This window comes from Pithys albifrons, chromosome 5, assembly GCF_047495875.1.
Source record: "Pithys albifrons albifrons isolate INPA30051 chromosome 5, PitAlb_v1, whole genome shotgun sequence".
Taxonomy (NCBI): Eukaryota; Metazoa; Chordata; class Aves; order Passeriformes; family Thamnophilidae; genus Pithys; species Pithys albifrons.
The window spans coordinates 33,070,736-33,089,182 of record NC_092462.1 but is presented as its reverse complement, the minus strand read 5'-3'; the positions used below and the strand labels follow the sequence as shown (position 1 = coordinate 33,089,182).

The 18,447-nt window shown below is 39.8% G+C and overlaps 1 protein-coding gene across 3 annotated transcripts in view; it reads right to left on the bottom strand.

The window, feature by feature from the left end:
- Window positions 1-15,809, bottom strand: part of RAPGEF2 (Rap guanine nucleotide exchange factor 2) — a 184,635-nt gene extending 168,826 nt beyond the window's left edge. For 2 of the 3 annotated variants that reach the window (XM_071556174.1, XM_071556173.1), the window contains exon 1: window positions 15,434-15,709. In XM_071556174.1, coding sequence (XP_071412275.1) covers window positions 15,434-15,502 — 69 coding nt within the window. In that variant the 5' untranslated portion in view covers window positions 15,503-15,709. Of the gene's footprint in view, window positions 1-15,433 lie in introns of all 3 variants that reach the window. The other variant, XM_071556172.1, reaches the window with a different exon arrangement.
- Window positions 15,810-18,447: the final 2,638 nt, after the last annotated feature.

Below are 18,447 nucleotides of genomic sequence, written 5' to 3'. Positions count from 1 at the left end.
AAAAGAGGTTTTCTCTACATTGCTACCATTGGAAGTACAATAACTTCTAGATATGCCCACAGGAGCTGGACACAAAAAAACCACACCACACTTCTTATTTATAAGAAGTCAAATTATCTGGAAAAAATAGCACTCAAGTCCTCTGCTTGCTGTCCCAGCTCTAATGACAACAGACAGCAAAGCAGCCTGGCATTAGAATACTTGCTTACCACATGTGAAATACCTTTAACTCACACTCTAAATTTACACTGACTATAAAAGCATTTCTTGGTATCCAGACCCACAATATTTCCCACTGCTACTTTGTTAAATGCCAAACAAGCAACAGAACACAGAAAATGCAAGAGATAAAGCTTTATTTCTCAAAACTGTTTAGAAATTCCACTAAATACCTTCAGAGTTCCACTAAAAGATGCCATCTAATTAATTCTGGATGCTATCTATATTTTTAAAGCTGTAGTATTTGAATAAATTACTTGCCAGCTGATTTTCCAGGTTAGATCTTTAACAAACACGGGGAGACTGACAAATTGCTACCCACAATGCCACATATGAAACACTGATTTGGAAAATACTTCATTCTTATAGTCATTTATGGCATTTTACATTCTTTCGATGCAAAGAGGAGAAGTTTTGTTTCCTTTCTTAAAGACATGTTTTATTTGTTTAAATTGAGAATTATTATGAAATGTTAGATGTGTTAATACTAACTATAACTCGCACAAACTAAAGACAGCATCATGAGAAAAAAAATAACAAAAACCCCTCCACAACTACAGACCATGTTCCTCCAATAGGGAGCATATTCCCGCCATTGCAAACATTTCATGCTATCAAGCAACACCATTTCAGTGCAGTCATGTTAGTCTCAGTTGCCTTAACGCATTTATTCATAACACAAAATAAAACAAAACCACACACACCCCATGGGAGAGAAAGGTCATTTTCTTGATTTTATCTGAGTGTAAACAGATGCTTGAATAGAATACTTTTTAGCATAAATACAGTCAGAAATCATTTCTAAAGTGTGTCATTTCTGTACTATGTTGTTGTTACCAGGAACTTTATTTTTTATTAAAAAGCAAATGTAAACCACAGCCTACTGATTAAATAGAAATGACATAAGTAACAAGCCAAAAAAAATAATCCTAGGGGATTTTTTTTCAGTTTCAGTATACTGAGAGATGTCAGTGCAATTGCTAACTCATCCTTCAGATTTCGACACTATATGGGATTTACAAAAGGGGTGGGTTTTTTTAGTCTGGAGAAGGAATCTGTTCATAAGCAGCAAGAACACTTCAGTGATTATGACACACTGAATTCCTCCTACCCCTTAAAGCATTTTTCTTACATTGTTCAACACCAAAGAGAATAATTTTGGAATTTTAGAAAGCTGAATCCTAGCAGCACAAACCAATCAGAAACAAAGTTCCACACACAGAAAGTCTGCAACTGTGAAGAGAATGAGAAGAGCAGAGAGAATAAATGGCAGAATGAGAAGAGTAGCCAAGGGGGAAATTTACAGTTGACACTAACTGTGAGATTCTCAACTGGAAAAAGTTAAAAAGCCTTCTGCTCATCCAAGAACAGAATTAGGTGATGGTAGTATAATATACAAGCTGAAACATACAAAAGATGACCTGGTCTGTGAGGGATGCTGTATTATCTAGTGCAACATTTTTTTCTGTATCTGGCTTGTTATCAGGTCACTACCTTACACCTACCTGGAAGCTTCTCACTGTTTATCTGTCTCAAATCAAAAGACAATCTTCTGTTTAGCAGGAGGTCTCACACACCACCTATTTATACATACAGAACCCTTTCACAAGTTTGTGCTTTTTCTTTGTTTTTCTTTTTGGTTGGTTGGTTGGTTTGTTAGTTTGGGTTTTTTAATTACAGAAAAAAGCTTTACCAAGATCTTCACAGAAGATCGTCTTCACCTGAGAAGATTAACTAAAATGGTGAATTAATTCCTTCAGAAAAAAACTTCCTTCTATTATCAAAGTAAAGAATTTATAAGTTAATTAAGTTGGAACCTATTTGAAAAGCTACTGTATGTAAGCATTTGTCCATAAAAAGCAGGCTCCTAACTAAAATTTTCTAAATGACTCATGATTGCAGCATCTCCAAGTTTCATAAGTATACTCCAAGCAGGTTATCCTTCCAGAGCAGCTGCAATGCAGGTATTGCAGGGCCATGCTACCCTCAGAGCTGGAATTGGCTGAAATGACTCAACATCAAGAAGCTGCTGCTGAACACTGCTGTGCTGCCTGCAGACCACCATTTCTGATATTCTGTCACTGGAGGCAGTCATAGAACACCTACAGAACGACTAGGTCTTGCTTTTACAGACACTACTTTGTCATTTTTCACTACAGACACTATTTTGTCATTTTCTTCTTAAAAAAAAATACAAACCCACACATCCATCTTGAAAGAGAAATGCCTATTCTGACATTTTAGAGAGCAGCTACTAAACTAAGAAACTGAGTAGCAGATGCAAAAAGGGTCATCTTCAGCACACCACACACGGCCTCTTGAGTTACAGCTACCAAATCCACTCATTAAACTGAATACAAAATTACTCCTTTTGACAGGCAACCAAATTCCAGTGGTTTCAAAGCCAACAAAATGTTCAACTACTGTTGACAGGACTAATTCTAAAGATAATTTAGTTTACTGCATATGGAAGTATGAAACAATATAAAACAAAGTCAAATTACAAAATAGTCAGTATAGACTATATAACATACTGTCAAGTCCATATTCCAAAAAGAAGTTGCTTGTCATCAGAGGCTTCAATAACTAATAGGTTCAAAGAGATTTTAAAATGGGGAACATCACAAGAAGACTTGGGTGCACGACCCGTGTATAGTTAAACGTTTTAATAATGTCTTCAAATATAACTTCATTTTAAATTCCTCATAGCAACAGTTATTCCTCAAATGTACTGTACAGTATGTGCTTGCTAAGTGGCCATACGACAGGCACACGAGTTCAGTTGTACTGCTGCATAAACAGCAGTGCAAACTTAAATGCCTAAACAGGGCTATTTGTGAGAAGTCAATCCTGAATTTAAGACCTTGCACTGAACCCTGACTATGACAAAACCAGTTATTTAGTCAAAAGCCTTCACTGCACTTCCACATCTTTGCTGCCCTCAGGATTGCTGCACTCCCTAAGGACCAGTTTAAGTGGTTAAGCCTTTTGTTTGTTAATTGGGGAGAACCTCTTCTATACACCAAAACTAGCAAAAATATCATGTGTTTAATGACCATTTGCTTGTTATTCTCATGACCTCCTAGGTAGAAGAGATCTTTCACATTTAAGATCCTCCATGACCTTACATGGTTGCTACAAGCATGAAACATTAATAGCTCCCCCAAGTATATACATATACCTGTGTTAAAAAAAGTCATTAAGGTCATCTGAAAATCTACATGGAAAGTAAGTCTTATCAAATAGGATACAGTATAAGTTTCTCTGACTCCATATCCCAACACATTTGTAGACTCTACTAAAAGAAGAAATCATTGAAACTGAAATGGTTACTTCCTTTTGCATTTACTCAGTCATATAACTGATGTGGACACCAGGATATGATTTTAAAAAGTTTCATTTTTGGAGGTGAACCAGTGTGTGCCACAGTCACAGCATGATACTGCAAAGCTGAGGATTGTGGAAAAATATTTTCTGTACAGTTTCTTTTTGGAAGGAGAGGAGAGAGGACATGCCAGAAAACCACAACAAGTAGCATTTTTGGAGGAAGGCACTTCCTGACCTTGGCTTTCAGATAAATCCCAAACTGAAGACATCTATAAATAGAAGAAACAGGAAAAGAAATCAAGTAAGATATCAAATGTCACTTGCATAAAGCAGAACTTTCCTTTTTCCTTAAAAGAAATTGTGACACAGTTTTCCTAAAGCAATGCACAACGTGCAAGTAGCCATGTCTTAGCAGCCCAGATACTGGCCCTGCTATTTCTTCCTTATATCCTGGCTCATTTTACAAACAAATTAGAAATGTTCTTCAATGGTGTTCATAAATAACACTTAAACCTTTCAACAGACTCAGGCAACTCTACCACAAGCTTTCAAAACCATTTTATCGCAGTAAGTGAGTTTAACACATTATGGTATGGTTGCAAAACTTAATATGTATGTCTTGTACCATTTTAAGTGTTTTGCAAAGCAGGCAAGTTTGAGATACATTATTTCCTACTGAAACTAAGATTACCATGGAACAACCAGAGTAGATAAAATCATCTCGAGAATGGCATTTCAGCAGCTATGTAATAGCAGAGGTGACAGGCCAATATTTGGCTGACAAATTGTGATAAGAGTGCTCTAAAAATAAACAGCAGTGTGAGGCAGCAAACATCAGAAAGCTGTAGCTGTGGGATTTTTTTTTTATAAAATGGAAACCTCACACAATAAACCAAGATGCCCTGTGAAGTTACCCATGGTTAACAGAAGTAATACTTCAGCTAAAAGCTATTTATAAAGGCCAAGGAAACCACTAGAGCACCTGTTTCGAACAAACCTCCTTTGTTCAAAAGAAATGTAAGGTAACTCACACGCTGGAATGTGGGCCAATGTCAACAAAAAATCTAACTGGTTTTATAGAGATTGTGTCACTATAAACTGTGTTATTTTCATCATGACTAAATGTTCATTTAATATCAAGCCAAGAGGGAATGTAAGAAAGTGCCATTATTTCCTCTTCACGTGTAAATTCGTATAGAATATTCAGTCACATAAGCCTTAAACAGCAATGCTAGTTTATCAACCTAATAAAGGCAGAAGTTTGATACATGCTAATTCCGATGATAACACACTCAGAATATTTGCACATTTTGTTTTAAAAGTGAAAAGTAACTTGGATATCAAACACTGTATTGCAAATTATAAATAAAGAAGAGTTTCTTTCCTGCTCAAAAATAAGTACATGCGAAAGAAAAGTGTAAGCCAAAAGCACGTGGCCCTTCCCAAGTGCTCTCCTAGTAAGGCACAAAATTCAAAAAGCACTACCAATGGAGGTTTAGAAAGGGAAAAACTGCAAGACATTAAATTAATAAGACAGAGGTGAAACCATAGCACAAGGCTAGGTACAAAGAATAAGTACGAGAAGGGAGACATTAAAAAAGGATTTTGAATTTGCCTGAGCATTCAGAAATATATCATCTTCTCACACAGATCAAAAAGAAGTATCCTACTCCAGGACTCAATTTTCTTTGGTCTGGGACCTTAGAACTGCTTTACAAAGCTAACAAAGCATTTCTACACCATGTTATGCATCATGTCAATCTTATTTTCCAGCAATATCCAGTAGTCTAGAAGTTTTTCCACTAGTAAAGTAATATTCCTCTAAAAGTCATCTTAAATTAAAGAGTCGTACAAGCTTCTTAAAGAGGATTTAGAACAGTGGAGATCAGCTATCCATCAATGCTCAGTCTGGTAAAATACAAACTAATAGCACTAAAATAGATGGCTGCCTAAAATAGAGCAGAGATGGAATATATTCCTCTATTCTGCCTCAGCAAATACCTACAACACAGCAACAACAACTATCACCCTTCCCTTGCCATGTTACCTGAAAACATTTTTAATAGCTGAGCTGGAATTGTGTTGCCATCTGATAGTTGTGCAGTGGCCTATGCCCAAGGAGTTGGCATTTTCCAGCTAAATCCTCGTGAATTAAAAGAAGGCATTGGCTCTAATTAGCAGCTTTCAGCAGTAACAGAGAAGCCACGACAAGGACAGAAACTCAATTACTCTCATTCCAGCAAGCGCCTGTTCCTGGTCAGCATGTAGCTGGCACAGCCTCTCGTGTTTCCATATCTGTAGCACATGTGAAATACTTCAGTCTTCAGATCAGATCACTGTGTGCCATTCACACAAGTGTCTGACCTTTTCTGCTTTGTATAACAAATTCATTGAAGATCCACAACAAATTTGATGCACTATCTAGCAATGTGTGTCACAGGATCAATGGAGAACATGAAAGACAACTCAGACTGAAACCCTCACAACTATCTTCCCATTAACTCGGAGTGAAAACTGCCTCACTGGGAGTGTTTACCATCTGCTCACTACCTCTTTAGCAGGAAATACATTCAAGCTACTTAGCTACTGCACTAATAGAGTTTAAAGAGAGACACCAGCCAAACAGTACTCATCATCATCAAGTGCAAAATCTTATTTACTCAGATAGAGCATCCTCCATGACCTACACCCCCATTAATTGTTTTTCTTAAGGTAACACCATTTCAATCAATGGGCCACTTACTGCCTTAATTGGAGAAGTTGCTGGTCATTAACCACCCTCAACAGGAAATCACAACGTGTGTCAAGATCAACTACAACATCACTTAAGCTTTCAGCATCTTGTTATCAATTTAGCAACTAGGATAAAAAGCCCAACCACGTAAAACACCTTTGCCACATGTTCTGCCTCAGCAGCACCCCGTATCTGCTTCTCTCTTCCCTTTTCTGACTCTTTTTGGAGACTGTGGTTCCTCCAGAGCTGAGGAACGATTCCACAAGGCAGAGGTCCTGTTATGGTTTAGCAATAGTATTCCCCAGTTTGGTGTTCCCACTGAAACACTTGGAACCACGTGCCACTCTCTCACTCCCCCTTTTCACCTCTCCCTCCTCCTGCCATGGGATGGAAAGAGGAATTGGAGGCACAAAGAGATAAAGATCACGGATTGAGATAAGAACTACATTATAATTTTGCAGTTGCTGACTTAAAAAAGTTCAAAGCTATTTCAAGACTAAGTACCATCATACACCAACATAGTAAAATGCCATAACTTTCAAATATTAACTTATCTATTTAAATAAAAGTCCAATTTCATTGTTACTATAGCTATGGCACCTTCAAAAAATGTATGAGTAAACAAGGGGGTGCTGCATTCTGGCAGTGCCTGCCTGCTTGTCCTGTGGTGCTGACGAGGGAAGACGCTTCGAACACCCACAACAACACTGACAAGGGACAGAAAGAAATCTGTAATACTGCATAGACAAGCCTCTACCTCTCAGCTCAAAACGTCTCTAAATATTTACTACCACGTATTTGTGTCTATTGACAAATAGCAAAAATCCACACAATCATTCCAATGAGCACTGATTACTCACAGAAGGCAATGTGTAACTGACTTCAGCAAGGTCATGTATTTTGAGAAAATGGGCGAGGGAATGGTTTCCTGTCAAGATTAACCACTTACCTCAAAGTCAAAACAAAAACAATATAGGGTATATATTTTAAGTTTGTCCCAATAGATCTCCCACACCAAATGGAAAACATCTATGTCTCTTAACCTGCATGCCAATAAAATTATCACTTCTTTCTTTCGCCACCAGGATGGGAAGAGAGCTCACCAGCTGCTAATTTTCAGTTAGTATAAAACAAAGCAATGTAAATACAGACAAGATTCAGTATTAACAATAAAAAACCAAAATACCTCAGGCCTTACCTTAGCATCTCACCCAATTCAGTGTATGCAAAGGTAGCATTACTGCCCAGATTTCTTACCATTGCTACATTCTGATGCAGAAATAATCTTACTTTTTCAAAAGTTTCCTTTAGAGTTAAGCCACCTACCAAACAAAAATGGAAGACCTCTCTCAGGAAACATCTTGCACATATGTCTAGTAAATTAAAACAAATTTTCATTTTAAGAAATGCATTAAGAGTAAATAATGTCATAATATTCCTTACAGTTTAATTTTTTTAATACTTCTAGATAGTGTTTGAAAATGGAGCACCGTATACTTACTCTCTGGGGGAGGTTAAGCTATTTCAGAAGTTCCTACACACAACCATAAGCATTTATTCTCAATCTTGTAGCATAACTTTTCACACCTTCTGCTGCACCCAGACAAATATTTGAAGTCATAATCTAAACCAGACTGAGTCATGTAGATTTTAGAAAGAAAAAACTCACAGACACCATCTCTTTTGTTCAGATAACAAGATTGCACCACTTATCCAGTGTATATTGTAGCCTCACAAACAGTTCAACCGGCACAAACGAGGCACCAGAGAACATCAGTATGGGAAACAAAGCTCTTAAACAAGCTTTGCTGCTCAAGTAATATGATGTATCAGGAAAGATTCAGCCTTTGGTTTCAGCAAGTCAAATCTCAAGCATTTTTTCCCACCTGTATTGGTGGTACAGCCTCGTTGTTCCACCAACTGCTTACAAACCACATTTGTGTAACATTTTATCTCACCCCTCAAAGTTTTCAGTTATTTTTTGTTTAACAGGACAAGAAGTCTGAATGACTAATTTCAAATGGAAAGGGCTGTAACAATATTTTTTCCCCACTACTGTAAAAGTAAAATAAAGATGGGAGACAAGAGTATCCTTAAAAATACAGTGCAAATATAAACTGGAAAAACCCAAAACAAAACAATCAAAACCCAAACAACAAACCCTACTAAAGAAACAGTGCCCCTGCACCCCCCTAAAAAAATTTAAAGCATCATTCCATGGGAAACAGTAATTATCTTCCCTCTTGAAAACCCAAAATAACCAATGCAATAAAAGGTTTTACTTATTAAGACAAACTTATTTCAACTTTAAGATGTACAAAAAGCAAGTGAACAGAAACAGAAACAAGCAGCCTGGCATGCTCCACGAATGTGTCTTTCATGAAATCTAATACTCATTCCCAGATAACTTACATTGATATCAGATGCATTTTCATTGTGGTGGTGTTCATCAGAATACGCACAAATAAGAGAAAAATAGGAAAATCATGCTGTCCACAGAAATATTAATATAAGAATTCTTCCCTTTTTATCAGTGATGAAAAGTAAAATTATGCATCCACCTACCCCTGTTTCCCCCCACATACACACCCCAGTTCAAATATTTTAACCTTTTCTTATTCCTTCAGTGTTCTGCTCAGGTAATTATAAAAATGCTGGCCATTATTGCTGTCTAGAATTCTTTAGAATTGGTCTAAGTGAAATATTTCACCACTCTTATTCAGGGCAGACAAGACAGAGATACGCAAAGAAACACAACTACAGCTTATATGGGCGTAACAGAAATACCCAGAGAGAACAAACAGCTAATTTTAACTGCAAAACAAAGCTGTAAGAAAAGCACTGCAGTAGGGATCTTCTCTCTCCCTTTCAAGAAAAGTGGTCAACTTCACCAACTTGACCAAAAGAGAAGCAGAGCACCATTTCCATTTTGAGATTTATTCAAATACATTCGTTCACACAAAATACATCCAACAAATTAAATCTGCAACACTGGCTGCAGCAAACAGGGCACAGGCTCAGCTGCCCTTCACAAAGCATCTTTGTAGAGCTATCTTTCTGCCAGTGCTCCTTTTGAATCCCCAAACAATACCTCGCAAAAATTAGATCTCCTACTGTGGGAAAGTTCCCAAAACACAAGCCAAATACATTTTCTCATGAGGATACAAAAACGTCAATGAGGAAGTCAAAGTTCTTACAACAACTGTTCAGTGTACATATAGTTATTCTTGAAAGATGCTAACAGATTAAGTAGCAACATTTGGGTTTAGGGAAAAAAATATTAAAATCAGATCAGTTATTTAACAATTAATTAGTAGCTACTACTAATTTGTGTAAGTGTAGACTTTTAAAAACTTTTAAGCATACAGAATTTTTAAAACAATGGACTTCAAGAAATAATAACTTCCGAAAAACCCCTTAGCTACTCTCTACTGTAATAAACATAAAATACATGAATCCTCTTTAGATATTACATTTAAATTATTCTTTTTTTCCAAGTATCAAGAGTCCTCTGTGAATAACCTGATAACCCACAGAATACTCTATCGTCCTACTAAAGAAAAACACAATTTGGGGAAATTGCTTGTGTGTCCTTCATGTTACTGACCTACACTTTTACACCCAAGACAACGAAGAGCTATCAGTCTTTTTGGTCTCAGAAGTTCAATAGATGATTTCGCTTATTACTAGTTTTGGCAGAAGAGCAAGCCTATTCACAGCAATCAGCATTGCTTTACAAGAATCCTCCTCCACCGTAGCCTCCCCAGCAGCACCTCTGGCTAAGCCAGACTCACCAGAGGGATGAGTGAGGATGGGTGGGAGGGCACTGGTCCTTTGGCATCACCGAGGGTACAGACAGATGTTCTTATGCCTGAACAGCACGTTAAGAGGCAAGTGGACAAAAAAAGGCTTAGGCTAAGTAGAAGATTCCCAGGCTTTAGGCCCAGCACTGCTCACTTTAATAACCTCCCTAGGCAAGATTGCCACAGAAAAGCTCCCAGTTTTTAAGTGCAGAAAGGAGACTTTGTTCACAAAGGCTGTCAAAAACATGCTTACAGGAACATACCCAGCCCAAACCCAGTGCAAACACTTTTGCAGCAACAGCAGGGCAGAAATCAAAAGCAAACTTTACCAAGCAGATAATTAATCAAGTAGGAAATTACTTAGAGCTTATCAGCACTACAGTTAAACCCTCACTTTCCAAGTTTCAAACTAGCTCAGATACACATAGCTACCAGAGCTGCAATCTTATGATGTAATGAGAAGGCAGACACGTGTTAAGGATAAGGCTTCCAAACAGCTATTTCTATGCTATAGGTGAAGGTTTCCTGATCATACCAAGATCTTTGCAAGTGTTGGTGAAAGATACAGCACTACAGAATCTACAAATGGAGAAAGTACTAGCCCCACCACCACAGGAGAAACTATTGCAAAAGAAATTAAAAATTCAATACTCTTGCCCTTCTCAAAGTTCTTGACAACAAAGATATGAATGGCTATGGGAAAATGCACACACATACCCCCATCCAAAAGACTGGGAAATAAACATAATTTCTTTCAAAACAAACAGGATACTGAGCAGCCTCACTGCACCACACCTTTAGTTTTGGGAAGGACATGAAAACTGACAGTGGAAGATGTTAACTATTTTGAACAAGTTTCCAAAACCCTACAGCATCTAGAGGGCTTTTTTTTTTATTTTTTGCTCAGATCAACTACCCTTACAGCTAACTCTATGATGGCAATTTTATTTTAAGCCCACTGCCAAGCAAGAGAGAAGCCTGGACTAAGAACTAACAACCTTTCTGCATTAAGCTGCCTTACTAACAACACTCCCAATGTTAACACAAAACATAACAGGCTCATGCCCCCCACTTCAGAACTAGGCACTGCAGATAGCTGAAAGCCTGAACACTACCATGGGAAGTGGAATTAGGTATCACATTTTGTTGGCCAAATGAGCTCCCTCCAAAGAAACAGAATGTCAAGCCCTGCAAGATAAGGCTACCCCTGAATAACCACATTACAAAGTCCTGAGACGCATTTTAACAATGCAATGCAGTCAAATACCAGGAATCAGCTGTCCCAGTCCTTCATTTTTCAGGGCTACCAAGAACCAGCAGAAGAATTTAGCAACAGAACCAGTTCTCAGCATTATATTGCTGTTAGCAGCGTGATAACAGGGGTTACCCTCGTCTTTATATGTCAGCCTCAAAAAGATGGCAACGTGGTAGCATGCTGACAGTGAAGAAAATCTGAAAGCAAAGTTCAAGCTCCAAAATATTTTTGTTTTTCAAATGAAAGAAATCCCAACTAAGCTCTTTTGAAAAATATAATTTTAGTCTTCTAGTGCATTTGGTATACAGACACACGATCAGACTGATTTTAAAGACTAAATATAATTCTTTTGCTAGACTCACACATAAAATGCTTAGTTTCTATGATCCCCTGAAATTACACAGCTTTGTATTTATTTGCTAAGAGATCACTGTAGCAAGAAGGAAATGTTCGTTTCTGGCTTATCTGAAGATTGCACACAATCATGCTATCACTGGTTACAAGTATAAAAATAACACAACTGGGGAACAAGCTGAAAGTTTATTTGGAAAAAGCAGAGGTACATCCTATAATTAAACCATTGTTCCTCTCAAGTGTTCAAGAAGGGAGTATCTGCTTAACAACAGCATCCTGTTTAGATGTCTTCTGACATTAAATGACGCACTATATCAAGCTAAGGGCTACTGTAGAGCTCTCTCATCTGCCCGCAAGACGTGGGCCAATGCTGTTGTATTTCTGCTATTCAATACTCCTGTATTGAATTGCCTTGATGTACCACACCAGCAGTTTCCAGAGGAAAACCTTAGGCATCTAACATATATAAAGACACACATTTCTTCCTGCAGACATCACTACATGGCATGAAAACAGTGAACAAATATGCAGAGTTTCTGAAGTAACCAGCTATTTGCATACCATACCATGTAAATGAGTTGTTAGAATAAAGAACGATTAGGGCCCTGTTCCTCTTGTTTGAAAACAAAAGCAGCCCTATTTTTCCAGACTAAGCCACACCAGTATAAAACTGCATGCTTACTAAGCAGGCCTATGATGCCAGTAAGAATTTGTTTAGAATAGACTTAAAGTCATAACAGTCCATGTAAGACAATGTTTGGAGAAAAAAAAATAGATTGCTATTACTCACAGCTTAAGGGCATAAAACCATTTGTAATTTATGAACATTTAAAAGTTAGATTTCTCAAAGTAGTTAAATTAACTTCCTAGTTCACATCTTCAAAGAGAAAATGAATAGTTTAATACAGCAATTAAAGAGAAAAGCTCTGTTACACAACAGGCATGTTAAAGAGCAGGCCATACTTTTTTTTTATTTTATCTTTTTATTTAGAAGTTTCTTTAGCCAACAGAATATTGAGCTATTCATGATAACTCTGTAAAGGAGGATACACCAAAGAGATACAAAGTTAAGAATTTACCAAAGCAACTTCAGAATACACTGTTTACCTATTTAAAAAAAAATCAGTCCAGGCCAAAATTACCAAGAGATTTTTGCATTACAGAAGTTCACGCCAAGTTAAGTTTGCTCTCTCCAACAATGTGTATCAGACAAAGCTGTACGTTCTGACTATCATACTGTCACTCCTCTCTTCTGAGCCTGCAGTGAAGGCATTGTGCCAAATTTGCACCCTGACAATCCAAATTTGCACCCTGACATATTTACTTCACTGCGACTTGGGAAAAGCTCAGCCCAAAGAGTTTGTTAACACAAGTAAGCAGCGAATATGCTACTAACATACTTCTCTTGCTATTTCCTGTACTGACATGAATATGATAAATATATTTTGTCTTTCCAACCCTCTCTCAACTTTAAAGAAACCCCATGACTTCCCAAAAGCCAAAATAAAGTAACTATCTTTATGAGATAGCATTGCAAGGACAGGAAAATACAAGTAAAGAGACAATATGCTACTTTAAGGGAGGAAGGACAAACAAGGTCTTGGAACATTTCAGTATATTTTTTTCCATTTACTTAACAATGAAAGATGATATGCATAAGCATATTTCTTTCAAATTCCAATACTGTTGTAAAATAAAATCAAACAAACAATAGAGAACCAGCATTAGAAAACACACAAAATTCACCATGAGCCATTCACAAAAGCATCAACCTAATTTTCTGCTGCAAACCCTGCTCTCTCCAGCACCAACAGGACAGCATGCCTGACCACCAGCTCCAAGTACTTTCAGTGCTAACAACACATCATGTTTCCGACAAATTTGGTCTTATTTGTGGATTATTTTGGACCAGTGTCAGCTTCATGGATTTAAGGGTGGGCTTCTTTTCCTGTGGTGATTGCCACAGCAGGCTGTCAGTCTGCTGATTCAGGAAGTTTTACAGCATTAACACAGACCTGGTGTTCCCAATTTAGCTCTCTGCCCTGTGCCCTTCACATCAGCTTTATCCCTGCATTCAGGCTGGATTCTTCACTGTGTCATTTCTTACTTTCTGCCTTTTTTGTTTATTATCCCTTCTAGACAGAAAGACCAACTGGCAAGCACATGAGAAAGTTTAGCAGTTCACATGGCACAGATCATGCCACAGGGGAAACATCATCCCCCAAGCCCAGCCTGGTGACCTTACAACCTGATCAACTGGTTCCCGAGTATCTACTCCTGAACACACAATTATCCTTCAATAACCATCTCCCGAGGCTGGACACTACTGGGAGGCTCTCCTGGCCAGAATCTACACCTCTACCAGTGCAAGTGACCTCCCTACAAGTTTGCAGAGAGCGTCTTCCCCAGGAGAAAGCATTTGGCCTCCTTCAGGTTTCACAATACACTGAAGGACTGGGTCCGGGACCGAAGGCAAACAGATATTTTTGAAAAGGTCAAACAAGGACAGAGAAACAACTTTAGCACCACAAAAACATGTTCCAGAAGCAATTTTTTTTCTTATAAAATAATAAAAAAAAGATTTGCCAAAAAGACATGCTACATACAGTGCCTATGCAGTATGTTTTTCCATGAGAAGTTTTTTTTTTCTCCTACATATTCCATGAGCATGAGTATAAAAATAACATTACCACAATGACATATCTGTAGTAGGAGAATGACTTATGGGTGCTAACCAAAAGTCAAGGTTTCCTCTTTGCCCCCAGTTTGAAATCATAACCAGCCAGTCAGACGCCTGCCAAAACAATCTGTAACAGCATCTCTTCCCCAAAACCCGAACACAGGGACTGCTCAGAGAGCAGGAAGCCTTTAGAAAATAGGACAGATGGCATTACAACTCCAAGCAAAGTAACTCCTTGTATCATTAGCTATTGAACCGCGGCTTGATGTGGGGATCAGTCTAAAGCTTATTAGTCTTTAGACAGTTGGCAGCAACAGCCACTGCAGCAACCGTTCGGGAGCAGAAGGAGTTCATTCAGTTTAGTTGTTTTTCAGGTCATGTTAAGTCAAAGTGTTTCTGTACACACTCCAGTCTCCAGCTTAACCTTTCTCAGCCTCTCGAAGTGCAACTACACTTACAAACAGCTTCAACTCACACAACTCCTCCGACAAAGAGGGCTCCCGGAGCCCGGCGCAGGTATCTAAAAAATTCCTGCCTGGTGCCATTGTGTAAGGATTTCACCCTACTTTGGAGAGCAAAGACTTGCCAAGAATACCACTGACCTCAGCCCTTACATTATGAAACAGCCCTGCCAACTCCAGCCAGCTATGTAAAAGTAGGGACTGAATTCAAATCCAGAGCCACAGCGTACTCCGGGACAATAACAGAACATACACAAAAAGAAAACCCAAACGAAAAATTATACACTAAGCGCATTTTTCTTTTTACCGGAAGCAACCTTCAAAACAAACCCAGCTGGCGTTTCTGCCTGTCCTTCCCCGAAAAATCTGGGAGTAAGAGGAAAGTTGTCGCCTTAATGGGCGTCTTCCCTTCCCAGGAGCTGCCCGCCCGGGAATTCAGCGCTGGGGAGCTCGGCGGGGGCTGGGGAAGCCCCCCCTGGCCGGAGCCGCTGCGCTGCCCCGGGTGCTGGGCCGGGGGTGTCCGGAGTGTCCGGACTGCCCGGTCGGGGCGGCTTCGCCACCGCCGCCCCGTGCGCGCGTCCGCGGGAAAGGGGCGCCTACCTGGGGGCTGCGCTCCGCCGGGTTCTTCATCACCGCTTGGCGGAAGCTGTTATCCACGTAGGACGCCATCGCGCCCCTTCTGCCTCCCGCTCCCGCCGCCGCCGCCGCCGCCGCCCGGGAGGCGATGGGGGAGGGCCGGCCGGGCCTGGCGCTGCGCGGCCGGAGCGCCGTGCGAGTTGCTGGGAGGCGGCGCGGAGGCACCGCGGGCTCAGCAGCGCCGCCGCCCGCAGCTGGAGGCGGCGGCCGAGCCCCGCCGGGGGCAGCGGCGGCGACAAGGGCTCGGCGCTCCCTCTCGACCCGGCTCTACGCCTCCCGCCGGCCCGCTCCGCCGCATCCCCCCGGGCACCGTCGTCGCCTCCTCCCTCCTCTCCCTCCTCTTCCTCCTCCTCCCATCCGGGCTGATGGGGGGCTCCGCGCCCGCCTCGGAGACGGGGGAGTTGCTGGCTCGGGGAGGCGGAGCGGCGGGGGGCGGATCGAGGCGGGACGGAGCAGGAGGATGGGGCGGGGTGCCGGGGGTGGCCGCCGGAGGGGTCCCCTCCGGCCGCAGGGCTTCAGCATCCTCCCCCTGGGAAAACATCCTCGCAGGTTTTAACTACAAAAAAAGAGAAATCTGACATGCGGCCATCGTCCTGTGACACGCGCATCGTCACAGCCTTGGCGGTGCATCCTGTGGATGGATGCTGGTGCCGAGGAAGCTGGACGCTAAAAAAAAAAAAAAAAAATTACTCGATCTGCTCGATCTAGTGACTTTGGGGAGCCCACCTGTTGTCACGCTTCTCAAAAGTAATCCGTATCAGCCGGCTGTCCCCTCTGTCATTGCTACAGGGGGTGAAAACACGGAAGGGAAGGCTGTGAAATCTTTAATATATCACTTTTCTGGGGGTTATCTAGCGGCGGATTCTTCTCACATGAACTTGAGTTTTTAAAGAATAAAGGGTCTCGCAACATGGCTGATTTTCTTTGTTTACCACGACACTGAGCACGTCTCAGCTGCAGCTTTACAAACGCGAATCATGGAACTATTATTAACGTGCCATTAACGGCAGGGTAATACTATTAATGTATTTGCTTTCACAAGCAATGTGTACCCTTCGCTGATATGGATCACGCAATGTAAATAATGTCAACACTAATAAATCTGTTTAATTCCCAGTCACTAGCAGTCACATTTCAATCCAAAGTAAGGTAGTGTCATCTTTATTTGATTTTTTTATTTGTGAAAAGTCTCAGGGATAATCATCTTTTCCTTACAAAATACACACCGCTGTTCTCAGGAGACAAAATCTGAGACATACACAGCTCTCAAATATGCTCCGTTCTTCAGACAGTAATCTACCAAACCTACTGAATTTCTAGATATGGCTCATTTAAAAAGATAGCTCTTTGGGCTAATCCCACTCACATGTCTCAGCGAAATATTTTTGCAGTAATACCAATCATTCTGGGCAGATTATGGGAAAATACGAAGGAGGGCTCCACATTCTCTACATCTTGCTTCTTGGAGCTTTTAGTAGTTCTTTGGGGGGGATTTTTTTTTTATCTGACAGATTGAAAATGTAATGTCCTTTGCCCTAAAGAATAACAGTTTAAATATGCCTTGTGTTCCTCATTCAGAGAGTATAATTCAAATTAATCAAGCCTGCAGCTATAGAAAAGTGCCAGCTTTCTCAAAGCTCAGTTTACCAATACCAAGTGCTGATTTTCCCTTTTTTGTGGGGCATATGTATAGGGCAAGTGCCACAGGAATGTGAGGAATGTTCTCCTGGGCTTCACTCAATCACTTCAGGGCACCCATTCCCTTCTGCTACAGACTAGCTTGCCTGACATCTTTATATCTCTACATCAAAACAGAGCTACCCACTCTATTTTAATATGCAATTATCTTTCATTTCAGACCTATTAGCTGTAACAGCATCAAGTGAAGTGTTTTGCTCTGGTTAATTTTTTGCCATGCTGTCTGGTAACACAATAGCTGTGATTCATTGGAATATTTAACTGCAGCCGATGGGATCTGAGGATTCTGATAGTACTCTGCTCAGTGTGACACATCTCAATGGTTATAAATGTATGTCAAAGGCCTATCACATGCTACATGAATTGTTATAAATGGAAATGAATGAAAGCTGGAGAACTATGTTCAAATACATTCAACAATTTCTTAATAATATTTAATGATCTGTTGTGTTAACACTTTTTTAGTGTCTGTAAGCAACATATTTATATAATGAAAATGCTTGTGATTATTCATATCCTCCATGGTGGATGCTAGTCTGTCCTTTATGCTGTTTTTTTTTCATAGCTGAAATCAGTGTAGATTTTTCAGAATAGAAAAAAATAAACAAATCAATAAATAATCACCAAGATCACAGAGATCACAGACTATTCAGAGTTGGAAGGGACCCACAAGGATCATCAAGTCCAACTCTTAAGTCAATGGCCCATATAGGGGATTGAACCCATGACCTTGGCATTATACAACCAAGTTTTAACCAACTGAGCTAAAGATATAGAGTAAGGACAATGATTAGAAAAAATGTCCAATTATCACTGGAATCTCTTCTTTTCATGCAAATGTTCAAAAAATATAATTTACCAGCATCAAATATTTTTGCAAATTTCATGTTCTCTTAGTTTCACTGTATTCCTGTTTTCCAACTTCAACAATAAATCAGTATGTTTTAAAATACACATATATACCAGGACAAGCCATACCATTCACTTTGCTTTTTGTTTTTCCCTCAGTCTACATAGCTAGCCTTATTTACAATGGAATTTTTGGGGGAGGGGAGACAGTGTAGGGGATGATGATTTTCTGGTCCCATCGTACATTGGGAAACCAAGAGTTAACTATAAACATGCAGTACATACAGTACTGATATTTCAGCAGAATGAAAAGGCTGCAACTCAAAATATGACAGCTCAGCATAATAGCCTTTTGGATAGCTATAACTAAGCACTATGTTGTTTTAGAAAAGTATTTTTCCATGGAAACACACAGTATCTCCCTGAATATG